This window comes from Ovis aries, chromosome 5, assembly GCF_016772045.2.
Source record: "Ovis aries strain OAR_USU_Benz2616 breed Rambouillet chromosome 5, ARS-UI_Ramb_v3.0, whole genome shotgun sequence".
Classification (NCBI taxonomy): Eukaryota; Metazoa; Chordata; class Mammalia; order Artiodactyla; family Bovidae; genus Ovis; species Ovis aries.
The window spans coordinates 47,096,172-47,114,436 of NC_056058.1; the positions used below are offsets into that span (position 1 = coordinate 47,096,172).

At 34.3% G+C, this 18,265-nt stretch overlaps 1 protein-coding gene across 50 annotated transcripts in view; it reads right to left on the minus strand.

Annotated features, from left to right (window-relative positions):
• The window catches only part of FAM13B (family with sequence similarity 13 member B), a 99,502-nt gene that overhangs the window by 38,166 nt on the left and 43,071 nt on the right, over window positions 1-18,265 (minus strand). For 29 of the 50 annotated variants that reach the window (XM_060415801.1, XM_060415784.1, XM_060415790.1 and 26 more), the window contains 2 exons: window positions 16,044-16,139; window positions 13,976-14,133 (listed from right to left, as the gene is read on the minus strand). In XM_060415801.1, the coding sequence (XP_060271784.1) occupies window positions 13,976-14,133; window positions 16,044-16,139 (254 nt within the window). Of the gene's footprint in view, window positions 1-13,975; window positions 14,134-16,043; window positions 16,143-18,265 lie in introns of all 50 variants that reach the window. The other 21 variants (XM_060415807.1, XM_060415798.1, XM_060415805.1 and 18 more) reach the window with 2 other exon arrangements.

Here is an 18,265-nt window from a genome sequence, read left to right on the forward strand (position 1 = left end):
GTCAATTTTCTAAAGAAAAAAGTCAATAAGAGGAAAAAAAACTAATGTACAATAATTAAAGTTAGATAGTGGCTACTATGAGAGAAGAGAGAGATTGGTAGCACTTGAGAAAGGACAGAAGCAAGAACCCATGCTATGATTATACAAGTTGAGTTCATTCTGGTAATTCAATGACCTTATGATTTGCGAACTTTTCTGTATGCATGTGATTCCTTAATGAAAAGAATCATTTTTAGAAGTAAATTTAAATGAGTTTTATGAAAATACTCTGTAAAACGTGCCAACACAAACTCTAACCAACATGAGGAAGAAAGAAGGTCTATCAGGTTAATATTATCAGGAATGTCTGTAGGAAACGAAATGAACACCACTTACCATTCATCCAATAATCTTCATGTTTCCCTCAAACACATCAGTAGCAAATAGCACAAATGCTTTATCAGACAACACTAACCATCCTGGTTTGGCACACATAACCTCTCTAGTTTAAAACAAGGGTTTTTTTAACTGCCAATATTATGCTACTTTTCATGAATGAATTCAGTTCAGTTCAGTTGATCAGCCATGTCTGACTCTTTGTGACCCCATGGACTACAGCACACCAGGCTTTCCTGTTCTTCGCCATCTCCCAGACCCTGTTCAAACTCATGTCCATCGAGTGAGTGATGCCATCCAACCACCTCATCCTCTGTTGTCCCCTTCTTCTCCTGCCTTCAATCTTGCCCAGCATCAGGGTCTTTTCTAATGAAACTTCACATTAGGTGGCCAAAGTACTGGAGTTTCAGCATCAGTCCTTCCAATGAATATTCAGGATTGCTCCCCTTTAGCATTGATTGGTTGGATCTCCGTGAAATCCAAGGGACTCTCAAGAGTTTTCTCCAACATCACAGTTCAAAAGAAACAATTCTTCGGTGCTCAGCCTTCTTTATGGTACAACTCTCATATTACATTTCTAGTACATGATTACTAGAAAAACCATAGCTTTGACTACACAGACCTTTGTTGGCAAAGTAATATCTCTGCTTTTTAAAATGCTGCCTAGGTTTGTCATAGGTCTTCTTCCAAGGAGCAAGTGTCTTTTAATTTTATGGCTGTAGTCACCATCTGCAGTGATTCTGGAGCCCAAAAAATTAAAGTCTCTCACTGTTTCCACATCAATTTGCCATGAAGTGATGGGATCAGATGCCATGATCTTCGTTTTTTTAATGTTCAGTTTTAAGCCAGCTTTTTCACTCTCCTCTTTCACTTTCATCAAGAGGCTCTTCAGTTCCTCTTCACTTTCTGCCATAAGGACGGTGTCACCTGCATATCTGAGGTTATTCTTATTTCTCCTGGCAATCTTGATTCCAGATTATGCTTCTTCCAGCCCAGCATTTCACATGATGTACTCTGCATATAAATTAAATATGACCAGTGACATTGTACAGCCTTGACGTACTCCTTTTCCAATTTTGAACCAGCCCACTATTCCATGTCCAGTTCTAACTATTGCTTCTTGACCTGCATACAGATTTCTCAGAAGGCAGGTAAGGTGGACTGGTATTCTCATCTCTTTCAGAATTTTCCTGTTTGCTGTGATCTACACCGTCAAAGGCTTTCACATAGTCAATAAAACAGAAGTAAATGCTTTTCTGGAACTCTCTTGCTCTTTCAATGATCCAGTAGATGTTGGCAATTTGATCTCTGGTTCCTCTGCCTTTTTTAAATCCAGCTTGAACATCTCGAAGCTCTTGGTTCACGTATTGTTGAAGCCTGGCTTGGAGAATTTTGAGCATTACTTTAGCATGTGAGATGAGTGCAACTGTGTCGTAGTTTGAACATTCTTTGGCATTGCCTTTCTTTCGGATTGGAACGAAAACTGACATTTTCCAGTCCTGTGGCCACTGCTGAGTTTTCCAAATTTGCTGGCATATTGAGTGCAGCACTTTCACAGCATCATCTTTTAGGATTTGAAATAGCTCAACCAGAATTCCTTCACCTCCACTAGCTTTGTTCATAGTGATACTTCCTAAGGCCCACTTGACTTCACATTCCAGGATGTCTGGCTCTAGGTGAGTGATCACACCATCATGGTTATTTGGGTCATGAAGATCTTTTTTATATAGTTCTTCTGTGTATTCTTGCCACCTCTTAATGTCTTCTGCTTCTGTTAGGTCCATACCATTTCTGTCCTTTATCAAGCCCATCTTTACATGAAATGTTCCCTTGGTATCTCTAATTTTCTTGAAGAGATTTCTACTCTTTCCCATTCTATTGTTTTCCTCTATTTCTTTGCATTGGTCACTTATAGGAAGACTTTCTTATCTCTCCTTGATATCCTTTGGAACTCTGCATTCAGATGGGTATATCTTCCCTTTTCTCCTTTCCCTTTCACTTTTCTTTTCTCAGCTAATTGTAAGGCCTCCTCAGACAACTTTTTGCCTTTTTGCATTTCTTTTTCTTGGGGACGGTTTTGGTCTCTGCCTCCTGTACAGTGTCAAGAACCTTCATCCATTATTCTTTAGGCACTCTGTCTATCAGATCTAATCCCTTGAATCTATTATTCATGAATGAATTATTTTTAGCAAAATGCTTTCATGCTGATACCCTCAAGTAAAGTACCTGGGTTTTTTTAATATTTAAATGAAATAATTTCATCATTTTCATTTCTGAAATCAGGAAAAGCTGGACTGGGGGGCAGGAATCACATATATGTGCACAAAGAACAGTGTATCCATCAGGTTCTTCCTAGCAGTTTCAGATGAGCTGAAAGTTGGCGACTTTTGAAAAAAAAAAAGAAAGGAAATCAAGCTTTCCCCAAAGAGTGTTTAAACGTCAACTAGGATATCAGATACTTTTCTGATATTCCACTACAATGTGTTGATTTTTCATTGATTATGAGTTGCTGTTTCATTATAAAAGTTAAATCTGGTATATTTTCCTCAGTAAGATGAGCAGTCTCTAAGTTTAGTAAATTTTTGACCTATTTAGAAACATTCATTTTACTTTTAATACCTGTTATCCGCTGACATGTTGATGTATGTTGATGTAAAGAAAACTTATAAATCTAACATCATTCTTGTTGTCATTTAATTTGTGATTTCTGGTGAGCTTCTTTATCTTACAACAAATTCTCAAAAAGTTCTAATTCTCAACTAGTTACTCCATCAATCTGTTACTAAAGCATTGTGCCATGTTTTAATTTTTCATAGGGCTTACATTCCTGTATTTTTCCAAATTTGCCATTGTTAGCTATCTACTCATCCTCCCAGAAAGATTTTCTTCCTCTTTTTTATTAAGTCAGGTTATCAGTGGAATACTAGTGGATATGTGCACAACAGACACTTCACAAAGAATCAAATAAAAGATAAATAATCACTAAATAAAATATCACTAATCATCAGGGAAATGCAAATCAAAACCACAAAGAGAAACCTCATACCTGTCAGTATGACTATCATCAAAAAGAATACAAATTAATTATCCTTCACTAAAAAATAATTTACAAAACAAGAATACAAATTAACAAATGTTGGTGAGGATGTGGAGAAAAAGGAACCCAAGTATACTATTAGGGCTTCCCTGGTGGCTCAGCAGTAAAGAATCTGCCTGTCAATGCAGGAGATGTGGGTTCGATTCCTGTGTTGGGAAGATCCTCTGAAGAAGGAAATGGCAACCCACTGCAATATTCCTGCCTGGGAAATCCCATAGACAGAGGAGCCTGGCAGGATACAGTCTATGAGAATGCAGAAGAGTTGGACACAACTAAGTGATTAAGCAACAACAGCACACTGCTGGTGGGAATGTAAATTGGTGCAGCCACTATGGAAAACAGTATGGAGGCTTCCAAAAAAACTAAAAGTCAGAACTACCATATGACCCAGCAATTCCACTCCTGGGTACATATCCAAAAAAAAAAAAAAACCACTAATCTGAAAAGATACACGAACCCCAATATTCATAATAGCATTATCTACAATTGCCAAGTTATGGAAGAAACCTAAAGGTTCATGAACAGATGAATGGCTAAAGAATGGCTAAAGATACATGTATACATACATACACACATATATATAATGGAATCCTACTTAGCCATAAAAAAAGAACAGAATTTTGTCATTTGCAGCACATGGATAGATTAGGAGGGCATTATGCTAAGTGAAATAAGTCATACTGACAAAGACAAATATTATTATGATAACATTTATATGTGGAATATAAAATATAACACAAAAGAATATATATATAAAATAAAAACAGACTCACAGACAGAACACAAACTTATGGTTATGAAAGGGGAGAGGGGGAGAACGGAGGGATAAATTAGGAGTATGGGATTAACAGATATACAACCCTACATATAAAACAGACAACAAGGATTTACTGTATAACAGAGAGAACTATATTCAATATCTTGTAATAACCAGGAAAAAATCTGGACAAAAATATATATACATATAACTGAATCACTTTGCTGTACACTTGAAACACCATATTATAAATCAACTATATGTCAGTAAAAAAACTTTTTAAAATTTTACTATATTTGCATTTTTAAGAAATATCAGCAAATAAATATATAAAATGGAATAGGCTATACAAAGTCAATGTATCATGTTTAAACTACTAATGTTCATAAAATTTGGAAACATGAGAAAGTACATAAATTATGTGTACAATCATGTATCAAAATGCTTATATTTAATAAATGCTTTTATAATTATAATTATTTATAATTATACACATACACTAATAAAAGATTAAACTAGAATATGGAAGCTTTCTTACTACCCCTTAAACAGGGAGATAATCCATGGACCTCTTATATCAGACTCTCCTGAAGTGACAATGTTATTTTATTGGAGATTTGGACCCTATTCTAGACTTCAAATAACCACAAAACCAAAGTAAATAAGATAGTACAGTACTGGCACAAGAACAGACATATGGAATAGAAACAGACCCATGCCTGATTTAGAACAAAGGTGCCACTACAGAAAGCAGGGAAAACACACTTTTCAGAAATGAGTACTGCAACAATTTGGTGTCTAGAATGACAAAGGTGACGTGGCGTCTGTCACACACTGCAGACAAATCAATCCCAGGAAGATTTCAGACCTAAACAAGGAAGGTGACAGATACAACTTCTACAAGACAGGAGTATATAGCTAGGAAGAGACTTCTTAAACAGGGCACAGAAAGCATTCACTACAAAGGGAAAAGAATGGATAAAGAAGATGTGGTACGTGTATACATACATACACACACATATATATAATGGAATCCTACTTAGCCATAAAATAAAGAACAGAATTCTGCCAGAATTTTTTATCTACAATTGTAATTGGGAATTATTCATCAGAAGGCACAATATGAGAAGGAAAAGGTATAACACAATGAGAAAAACACAACACTTATTTTTTAAGGGCTCCTAAAAAGGGCTCCTTTTTCAGTAAGAAAGAAAAACCAATAAAAAACAGGAAACAGTCGTGACCAGGCACCTCACAAATATGAAAAGGGGATTAATCTTATTAAAATGACAATGAAATACTCAATGTGAAGAAATGGGAATGTTCACACACTGTTAATGAGAATGTGAACTGGAGAAGCACCATGAAAAACAATTCAGCAATAGTTACTCAAATTTAGAGACACTGAATGTGCATGCATGTGAGTACCAGAAGACGTGTACAACAATGTACATAGCATGTTACTCACAATTGTCAAAAATAAAAATAATCTAATTGCCCAGCAACAGTAAATTGAATCACTGTGGTGTAATCATATAATAGAATACTTTACAGTAAGGAAATGAATAAACCACAGTGACATGTGACCACATAGAGAAATCTCTCATAAAATGTTCAGTGAAGAGGCTGAATCGAGAAAACATATATAGCAAGACATAATTTTCGTGAAGCTCCAAAATATATAAAAAAGTGACTGCCATAAAAGTAAGGCGATCAGGATTGTGAGAGCTATTGGGGTGCTTTCAGTGTTTTTTTCCAACTCTAGAATATTTGAATACTTGCTTTTTACATATACATTTGTTTTACACCCATTTCTGTAAGTTTGATTTCTTTCTCAGTTAAAAAAAAAAAAAGAAAGCTTTAAGAAAGGAGAGTCCTCACTTCCTCTCCAAACCTGAGGTAGGATCTCAGAGTTCACATTTTTAAGAAGCATCAGTGATGATTCTTATCCATACTAATAAATATGAGAAACACTGGCCAAGAGCTATCTAGGCTCCCAAAAGATTAAACTTTAATCGTATTTTCTACCTATCCAAAGAAGTCAAACAGAAGAAAAGTTCTAATGGTCTTAAATTTGGAGGGTAGTCAGAGGATCTGATCTTTCAGTTTCCTATCCTTTTTAAAAATGCTATTGGAATTAAAATATATGTAAAAATATTCATCAGCAAGCCAGATTATTAGAATGAAAGTAAAGATTTTTTGGCCCTGAAGAACAGGCTAGAACAATCAAATAAATAGGTATTTTCAATAGGAATCTTCTCCCTATGCCAAAAAGCTACAGTAAACAAATCAAATACATAGATTTTGTACTGAATGAGTCAGATTGAGGCTACAAAGTTGACTGTAAAACTGTTCTCAAAATTCCTGAAGGGCAAAAGACTTAGTTTTCATATTTTGAAGAATTTAATTATTCTTTATTTTCATATTTTTGCCACATTCTGTGGGGAATAAAACACTTATGTACAAACCAAAGCTAATACAAACCTATGGCTTAAAAAAAAAAAGATTTATCAATATGGCTATGCATCTGCAGCAGAAGCAAAATAATGTTAAGTAGGTGAATTCTGATTAATAAAGATATACAAAGAATAAATGCTGACAAATTCAAGGTCAAGTTACTCAGGTACTATAGACAGATGCCATAAAGACCACTTAAAAATCTCTTTTCACTAAACCACCAGACAAGGAATATCAGACAAAAAGGACAAACAATAAATCACAAGGGTCACATGTTATTTCAGGCTACAACTAAGTGTAACGCTGAAGACTGTAGTGATTCTCTGACCTTTTTCTCCCTTCTGCTGTGAACTATATTTTAAAATCTGCCTAGAAATGCAGAACCTTCTTGAGAATATAAAATCAATCTTGCAGCCATTTATTCCAATTATTAATTTTTATAATCAAATACAATTATCATAGGGAACTACTACTATTTTCATTTCCCAACTGTAAATATTTAATATTACAAATAATACTTCAATAAAAGTATTGAAGCTCTGTTTCAATTAAATCTGATAAAAGATCACTTTACCTGTGTAACAGAGCCTTGCAAGCCATTCTGAACACTGTGGCATCTCCTAACAAAAACATCAAGTAAAGCGACTTCAAATACCATAAACGATGGTGATGGGCTTACAAAAATTGCTGAGCAATCAGAGCTGCAGTCTAAACGGAAGCAGGCTGCAACATGAGGTCACTACTGACAAGGACCCAATCAACAGTCCACAAATTTTTTCCCAAGTACTATGCAACTCGGTGGGAGGTAGGGAAAGGGGGACAAAATTCTGAATCTGGCTTATTCTATAAAAATATTTAAGCATAACCTACTATAAAGCAGGGGGAAAAGTCTTTTTGTTTTCATTAATCACTACTATATCAAGAGCTATAAATTATGTACAAATATGACATTGCCAAAACAGATGAATGATAGAGAACTATTACTACTCATTATCCAAATCAGAAAGGCATTAATGGTTAATTTTCACAATCTAAAATTAGGATGATTTCCAGATAATTTATGCCAGAGCCCCCCTAAATGACTATTTCAAAAACTATAGTTTTGGAAAGTAAATATATGAAACAAAACAAAAGCCACATATTCCTTTCCAGTCAAAAGCAAAATCCATTTCTTCACTTTCCCCATCAATTTGGGAATACCCTATACCTAAAATTGAAAAGATTCCTCACTATTAGAAAGTTAGTAAGTTATAACAACCACAAGTCTTTAAAATACCAAATATATCATTTTCAGGGAGGAGGAAGAGAACCTGTCTGGTTCTTATTATGCTCTGGAACTTCAAAAAATGTTTTAATAATTTATCTTATTGACCCAAAGCATAAATTTTACTTTTTTCCACCCAACATTTCTGATACTCCCACCCAAGTACATTTTCTTCCTCTTTTCGCTTTTAAGTGGAACCTAGCTAGCAAAAATGTGGTGAAATGATTACCAATTGAAATATTCTGCAAATTGCTTATTTACTGGGCTTAAAGGAAAAAGTAACTACTACATTTCTTGTGCACCTATAATCAGCTGAAGGGACATTTCTTCAACAATAGAAAAGTGTTAGTTGCTAAGTTGTGTTCGACTTTTGCGACCCTATGTACTGTAACCTGCCAGGCTCCTCTGCCATGGGATTTCAACATATAAGGTATCCACAGAATTAAGTGCAAACCAGTCTCAAATTCCTCAACTTGGAATTCTTCCTTAACCACTGCATCTTCTTTCCTGCATTACACCTAAAATCAAACCATCATAAACTAATGAGCTCACAAAAATGAAGCCCTAGCAGCAACAACACATGAAAAAGAGCATCAAACTTTTTATTCTTTATAAATTCCAAGTTTTAGCAAGGCATTAAAAGTACAATTTTAAATGAACTTTATAATAATGCCAATTAGCTGGGTTTTTGATTTGTAATTCTAGAAGCAATATAAATTAAAAGTTAACTAACCTCAAGCCAAAATAAACCTTTTCAATACAGTCTAGGAAATAGACTGTGAAAAGCACAGTGAAAATAAAGAACTCTCTATTTTCTCTCTATTAAAAGGTTAAGATTCCTTTAACATTTGTGTATCTAAATAAAGCCAAGTAGTACATAAACATGTGAATATAAAGCAATCATTTTTCATCTACAGATACAACACACTTTAGAAACAAGCTTGGGATTTCTTTGTGCTTCATGAGTAAGACTGAGCCTCAGAAGTAACCAAAACTTCTGCTTTTTGTGTAACCTACGTTACCCATACCCTGAATCCCACCATTTTTTCCACTTTGTACTTGGCTCAATCTTAACAAAATATGACTAATGGCAAACAATGTATAGAAATAACAGATGCATAAATAAGTCACTCAGTACAACCCATACACAAATATTTAAACCAAGTAGTAGATAATATTTAAACTGGTTCTGTAACAGTGGTCTGTGAACTAAAGATCGAAACTGTTTTTTCATAACATTTCACTGGGCTGATATTTGCATGATGATGCAAAATCAATGGTAGAAAAACACTGCTTTGGGTCTTAGCATAAGTTCAGGCAAGTGATAGCAAACAAACCATGCCCAGTGCATTCCTCATCACTACTCAGTTGCAATCTTTTCTTAAAAGGAGCAAGTCCTTGATGAAGAAGTAATACATATTATTAAATTATCTCAGCCCTTGAATATACTTCTTTTTAATATGTGGTATGACAAATAGGAAGTACACACTAAGCAAATTCTGCTGCACAGCTCAGAACGATGCTTGTCTTGTTTGAGTTGAGAGCTTAACTTTTAGCATGGAACATTCATTTTTACTTGAAAGATAGACTGACAGATTATAGTCATTCCAACTTGAATATCTGGTAGAAATTTTCTCAAAAATGAGCAAGACTAACAGAACTAATTTGGGTTTTCCAGCAAAAATTAGAATTCTGGAAAATCTGCATCCTCCACCAGAGGCTTAATAGCATACTAATACTTAAAGATACTTTTGATGTAATTAGTGGTGATATTAAAGGATATATATTTTGATATAATACAACAAATATATATCACTGTTTGGAAGCTCTGAATGACTCAGTAAGGCAGTATTTTTCAAAATATCAATATACCATATTACAAAATCAAGCATGGCTAAAAGATTCTCTCAAAGTACAAGAGAGACCAATGGATCAGAGTATGAAAAATTCAGATATGCTTTTGGGTTCCACATTACAAATAACCTTTAATAAACTATAACTTATTGAGTTTTGGTGTACTGTCAAAGAATATCCACAATTATCCAAAAAGACTATAAAAATTCTCTACCTTTTCCCAGCTACCTACTTATATAATGCTAGATTTTCTTCACATACTTCAACCAAAATAACAGATGGCAACAAATTAAATACCAAAGAAAATGTGAGAATCTAGCTACCGTCTATCAACTTAGACATGAAAAAGATTTGTAAAAATGTAAACTATGCCACTAAAAAAATTTCTCACTAAAGATTCTTGGAAGATTCTAAAAAAGCTACTTTTGATTAAAAATTTTTACATTAACATGTAACGAGTTCATTACTACTTTAAGAAATTTCTCAGTTTTGGTTCCCAAAAGAGTAAATGCCAATAGCTATCACCCACAGTAACAAGTATTTGTGGTCCACAAACTAAACTAAAAAGTCTGAGAATCAATGACTTAAAACTAACAAAGGAGGAGAAATCTATCAACAACAACAACAAAACCTGTTAGATCATAAACAGCTGTATTTCAGCTACAATACTAAGCATCTTTCAAAGTACAACTCAATAAAGAACACACTCAGCAGTTTATGTTATTTTAATTTATAATATGGTAACTATCCAAAGGTATAAAATCAACATTAACAAAAGGCTTTGGAGTCCTTAATGATTTGTAACAGTATAACATCTGAGACCAAAATGTTTAACAGTTGCTCAACTGTCACTTAATGTTTATTCCCCTGAGGTTTCTAACATATCTTCCCACAGAAATACAAAGTAGGCTATCTAATACTTCCATAAAATATGTGTAAGCTACCTCAGAGGAAAACTCAAAGAGACAAAACTTTAATGGGCTTCACTGGTGGTCTACTGGTTAAGAATCCGTCTGTCAATGCGGGGGACACGGGTTTGATGCCTGGTCCAGGAAGATCTCAAATGCCATGGAGCAACTAAGCCCATGGGCCACAACTACTGAGCCAGTGCTCTAGAGCCCTCAAACCACTACTACTGAGCCCACGGACCTCAACTACTGAGCCCACATGCCTAGAGTCCGTGCCCTGCATAAGAGAAGCCACTGCAATGAGAAGACTACACATCGCAGTAAAGAGTAGCCCCTACTCACAACTAGAGAAAGCCCATCTGCAGCAACAGAGACCCAGCAAAGTCAAAATACAAAAATCTTAAGAAAAAAAAGACACAAGACATTTAGTTAGCAAAAGTTCAATCACTAGTTTCATGCAACACAGTATCCATTAATTCCCTAAAATGAATTTATTAAGAGCTCCCTATTTTCTAGGTCCTGCGCATTCTAGGATATATCTTGCCTACCTTTCTTTCATCAAAGGTGAATGTATTTTTGTATATGTATGGCTGTGTCCCTTCGCTGTTCACCTGTAACTATCACAATATTGTTAATCGGCTATACCCCAACACAAAATTTAAAAAAAAAAATTTTAAGGTGAATGTATTCTTTGCCTTTATGCTCTCAATCAGCCAAAACTAAAATATTAATGTATAAATACTAACTGAAATTTATAGGGATCAGCACTAAATCTAGAAGACCACTGTGACAGACACATCCATTTGTGTTGCCTGATACCCCTACCCCTTTCTTTTGGTATTAGCCCCATTTTTCTGTGGCAAACTAGTTCTTCCCTCCAACCAATGTTCTTGATACATGCATAAATTACAACAACTCACCTCTACCCTGGTTGGGGAATGGACACATGATCCAATTTATGCCAGATCCTCTCCCCTGCTACCCGACAGCAATCTGATCTTGAGCAGAATGATAGGTGGAAGGAAGCAGTTTGAACTCCCACAGCAACACCCACACACTGAAGAGATTCTTCCATGACCCTTTCATACTAAATTCTCTAGAGCTCTCATGTTCTTCTCTCTGCTTCTCCTTTCAAATCTGGCACCTATCCAGCATTCTTCTAATAAATTATCTTTTTTCTTTCCATTAGCCAAGATCTGTTTTATGACTTGCAATTAAGGAATCCTGACTACCCTCAAATCTCCAATGACTCCATCTAAAAGTGGCTGTGTTGGAGGGAAGGAGGATCCTCTACAAAGCTAGACAGATGATCCAAAAAAAGAAACTATTAGCAGCATGCATTTCAAACAATATTTAACCTTGCTGGTAAACAAATAATGTGCCTAACGAATTTACCTTTCTAAATGAGCACTATCCAGAAGAAATTTTTACAGTGACAGAACTGCTCTATATCTGCACTGTCCATTATGGTAGCCAGTCATCACATATGGCTACTGAGCACTTGAAATGTGACTAGCACAACTGTGGAAATTTTTTAAATTTCATTTAATTAAGTTTAAATTTAAATAGCCACATGTAGCTAGTGGTTACATTATTGGTGAGCATAACTCTAAGGAAATAAAGAACACCAGTTTAAATCTATTGTTTTCAGGTGCTCAAGAAAATATTGCTAATGGTAATGAAAACTGAGACAAGTATTTTAAGCAGTCTGGAAATACTTATCAAAAGTCACAGAAAATTTTTCTCTTTGAGCCTAATGAATTTTCCAAATTTATTTGGAAAAAGTCAAAAGAAGGAGAAAAGGACCTAAGAACAAAAGCTGTAGAGTAAGCTGGAATAAGAAAAAAGAATTAAATACATAATTAAGACATAGCTAAATAACATATAGCTTATAAGTATTTTCATATATATCAAACATAGAATTAAGAATATCATGTAAGCAGAAAAGTACAAACAAAAAATACCAGGGGCAAAAAGGTGAACTGGAGGAGAAAATGGCAACCTACTCCAGTATTCTTGCCTGAGAAATTCCAAATTCCAAGGACAGATGAGCTTGACGGGCTACATAGAGTTCATGAGGTCTTAAGAGTTGGACACGACTTAGTAACTAAACCACCACCAAAAAGGTGAATAAACATGTTAATATGCCAAAATTATCTTCATGTCTGAAGAAACTATAACTAATATAAAAATATAGAGTCCCAAAGAGACATTTAATAGCAGTATTTAGAAGTATGGGCTTCCCTGGTGGCTCAGTGGTAAAGAATCTCCCTGTAATACAGGAGACGTGGACTCTATCCCTGGGTTGGGAAGATCCCCTAGAGAAGGAAATGGCAACTTGCTCCAGTATTCTTGCCTGGGAAATATCATGGACAGAGAAGCCTGACAGGCTACAGTCTACGGGATCACAAGAGTCAAACATGACCTAGCAACTAAACAGAAGCTTAGAAGTATACACTTTAAACTACTTTATAATTTTTCTAGATGACACTGAATAGTTCTTTCATTAAATTACTAGTTATTTTTAAATGATATTTTGTTGTCTCTTAAATTACTACTTAATTGAATTAATAATTAAATATTTGTTTAATCAAATTATTATTTTCTCTCCTTTTTAAATCACTATTTTATTGAGCACAAATTTAATGAAAAATATCTAGAGGCCTAAACAAGTAACCATCCCCCTAATTAGAAAACCATGGAGCTTTACAGAGAACTAGGATGGAATTTAGCAAACTTAGAGCTATGTATGGGGCATTCTTGAATTCTCTAATGCTTCCTAAACATTGTGTCCGATGATCCTACCTATGTGCTACGATAGTGCCTCCAGCCTACCATCTTTAATAGCACTTTATACATGAAAGGATTGGAAAGCACCATCTTAAAGAATCACAGAGTCCTCTCCTCAAAGCCTAGTTCAATCTACTGCCTAGGAGCTGGAAATATAGTCAACTCAACCACTATATGTTTCTCTAGCAATTCTATTTTCAAAGGTTCTAAATTTTACCCAACCCAACTAATACACTAATAATACAAAAACAAATAAACTTTAAGAGAAAATATACATAAGAGGTTATTTTTTAGAAGGTATTAATAGCTGAAAACTCCTTAACCAGTTTATTTCTTTAAAACATTCTTATTGTTTTTTTTCATATACAAACTAATCTTTCATATATCGTTATAATCTGTGTAATTTAGTGCTTGAGTGAGTTTACAACCAGAATGAAGTGCTCAAAAACTAGTCCTTTCAAATGAAACACTACCTTGTTGATGCTGTAACACTATTTGGTTCCAGGATGTTTTTAGTCATCCTTAATTGTACCACCTCTGGCATGTCATCTGATTTTCCTGCACCCTCTTCTGGAAGTTCTTCTATATGTTCCAGCTTTTCATCTTCTTCTTCCTCAGAAAGTTCATTAACCTATATAAATAAGAGGAAACTGAGAATTAAAATTTAATGAAACTGTTAACTGATATCTAAAACATACTATTCTAAGAAAAATTTAAACACAACTCATTTTCAGCTTCATTTCCTAAGACCAATTTCCCTTACAAAGTATCTGCCAACTTCTCCACATTAGAGTAAAATTTCAAACCAAACATAATATTTTAAAGCAGAAGGTAATGATTATATTAGTATATCACTAGGAATATAAATAAGACTGCAAACTATGAAAAAGCATGCACACTATAGTTAATTAACATTTATTTAAAAAGCTTCATTTCCTAACCAACCAGATTTGTAAATCTAAGAGCTACAACAAAGACTTCAATTGACCTCTCCAATTTCCAAGTGCACTGTACAAGTGATTTTAATACAGAATAAGTGTGGGAAAAAAGGGCACAGAAATTTTTCCTTAAGGTCTTAACTATGTTTTAGAAAATGACGGCTAACTTCTAAATGGTTCAGACTCAACTCTTCATGTAGAAACTGGACCTTACAACAAGGAAGAATTCACTATTTTTACCATGAAGCACAAGTCAAGGTTATAATTCTCTTTCTGGCAGGGGCTATAAAACATTTTCTATCATCAAATTGGCTATATAAGTAAATAATCATTCTAATTAAAAAGAAACAAATATCTGAGAAGGAAAACCAACAAAATATTTTCAAATGAAAAACATTTATTAAGCTATCCCACAGAAGAAACTAGCCATAAAGTCATACCATTTTTTATAAATTAATACTAGTCATTAAAAACGTTAAACAGTAAACATAAATAGTTCTGTCCACTCTAGCCAAATGGGCTGACAATACCTAGAATAAGTTCACTGCTACATGTAATACTGGTGTTTTTCCTGACAGGCAAATACAATTGCTACAAGACTCTCAGAAACGAAAACTTAATTCAGAAAGTAATTATACTTTGATACTCTACCAACTCCTAATCAACAAGTACTGAAAATCGTTGGCCTAAATGGTTATTGGAAAAGGGCATGGCAACCCACTCCAGTATTCTTGCCTGGAGAATCCCTTGGACAAAGGAGCCTAGTGGGCTACAGTCCATGGGGTCGCAAAGAGTCGGACACGACTGAGCGACTAACACACACACACAAATGGTTAACTGAGAAGTTAGATTTATACAGAAAGGTGAAAATTTCAAATGACAGGTCAGTTTTTAAACTGGATGAAATGGAAAGTTACTCTCTTTCTTTATCCATGTATTTAATAAATTACTTAAAATCAAGAATGTATTTAATTAATATCTACTTGATAATCCAGGGAAGAAAAAAACTGGCAAGAAAATACTGTTCTCAGGTTTGAGTAAAAGAGTAGAAGGCTGCAAAAAAAAAAGTAAGGTGACTATTTAAACTGAGGATAGATAACTATTCAGTACACACATTTTTGGTTCAGAAGTACTACAATTTTAATGTTACATCACCGATTTTAGAAATCAGTTTGTCTACAGTCAATAGCTCTTTCCATTAAAACTTCACACTGAATTATAATAAATATATATTTGATTCAATAAGCTTTATGTAAATTAATAGGTATTTCCTAACATTTTCACCAGTAACCATCAACTAAGACAGGGCATGAACACAATCTATTGCCTATGGGTTTTTCTTCTCATTCCCCCACCCCTCACCCCAGGCCTTCTAGTGTAATTTCTTGCAGTAAAAATTCATTAAATTGGTTTGCGTAAGAGTAAAAATTAGATTAAAATGCTCCATCACCCCATAACTTAGCTTCAAAAGTTCTTCTTGATCCTCTTATCAATTTGACCTTCTGCTTATCAATACTCTATTCTGTTCATAAGTTATTCTGAACCTACCCTATACAGGCACCTGACTCAACTTCACTTATGGAAAACCCTCAGCCATACTTACATCTCTTCCTTCTTTGACTGCTGTAATTCCCTTCTCTAGGACCTCGTGAAATGCCTGCTCTCCAGACTCCAGCTTGTGGAGAACGCTGCTACCTGCCTTCTCAAATGTATAAAGAAACATAATTATCACCTACATCTTCAAACCACTCTACTGGATTTGCAATCATTTAAGGATCCCATACACAGAATCTGTTCTCTGACTCTGGGTCATTACTCAAACACTCCTTATTCAACATCTCCGATCAGATGAGACCTCTCATACTATTTAAAAAAAAAAAAAAAATCTACTACCTTGAAAAAGACCTAATGGCCAAATATTTGCATTAATGGGATGAAACTGTAAAAGTAGAGAGTGCTAAATAAGCTTTGCTTTCCTCATATATCAAAATCAGGGGGAAAATCAATGCACTGCCAGGACAGGCCAGGTCTGCGCACCTCTTTATGTATGTGGATAACAAATTAGCAGCATTTAAGTTATAACAACTTTAAAATGCAACCAAACGGTGCTGAGTTTGAGGAGATTTTACTTTCACTCAGATCTGTTCAATTCAGCTTCACAAGTCAAATATGAAAAATATGAAATCTACCTTAAAAAAGAAACTTCAGAAATCTGTACTATTGAAATCCAGTTATAATTCAAACTGTGAGAAAAATAGACAAGACAATAGATTCTGGTGATTAGCAACATGAGCCAAGATAAGTGATATACCTTGTTGTCTCTCAGGACTCACTACGCTACCCTGTTTACTGAGCATATTCTGTTCAATATGCTAATATCCTTTTTTCTATTCACAGTCAAATCTGCAGAATTCAACATTATTTCCAGGTGTTAACTGACCACAACTATTTAACATAAAACACAATATATTTTGAGTCAGTTTTTACAGTGCTTAAAAAAATATAGAAATATAAATGCAATATATGTGAGCTATGAATATATTTCAGTTTACGTAAGAAAGCTGTAGGATAATAGAAATATCAGAGAATTATACCACAATGTAAAACATAATCAAGATATACCCTGCAGACTTTAGAAGAGTCAAGATATAAACTTTAAATCAAATTGGTATCATCAGTTTCTTATAAATCAAATCATCTCAGAAAAGCAGAAAATGAGTAACACAAATATATGTATGTTGTTTCATTTTCAGCAGCCATTAACTTTATTTTAAAAAATTAACTGCTGAACTAAAATGAAAAGAAAGGTGGCACACCGAATCCCCCAAAGATGAGTTCATATGGATATCAAAAAGCATTAAACATTTAAGGCACATATATTCATTTGTCCTCTTCTTGTCATTTTCTTTTCAGCAAAAATAATTTTGAACAGCTGTGTTAGTTCTTTATTTTAATTAAGTTTCTTAAGTCACATACTGTATAGTTGGAAACCTTCAAAAAAATATGCCAAAAGTTCCATGGAGCACTGTTTCAGGCTACAAATTCTACTGACTTGATTTATCTCACAAATACATATATAACATATATACATATATATGTGTGTGTAAACATATGTATTCATCCTTAGTTTATACATGGTAAATTATAATTTGACATCTTTTACTGTTTTCTTAACAGTTTCTGATACTGGAAAAGAGAGAGGAGAGTAAGAAAGGAAAGGAAGGAAGAAGAAGAGGGAAGGAAAGTCAGACAATGGTAAAAATGGTTACATGAAGAAAATATTAATAATTTAAGGAACCGACCTACAGCTAACTAATCAATGACCAAGAAGACAAGACTAAACAATGGAGAAATGGCAAATTCTCCAATAAGTGGTGTTGAGAAAATCAGACAGCTACATGTAAAAGAATGAAATTAGAACATTTTCTAACACCACACACAAAAATAAACTCAAAATGGATTAAAGACCTAAATATAAGACTGGATACTATAAAACTCTTAGAGGAAAGCATAGGCAGACACTCTCTGACACATATTGTAACAATATCTTTTTGGCTTCATTTCTGAGAGTAAAAACAAAAATAAATGAGACCTAATTAAACTTACCATAAACAAAACAAAAAGACAACCTACAGAATGGGGGGAAAAATACTTACAACCAATGCAACTCACAAGGGATTAATTTCCAAAATATACAAACAGCCCACACAGTACAATTAAAAAAAAAAACCAATGGGCAGAAGATCTAAACAGACATCTCTCCAGAGAGGACATATGATGGCCAAAAGGCACATGAAAAACTGTTCAAAATCACTAATTATTAGA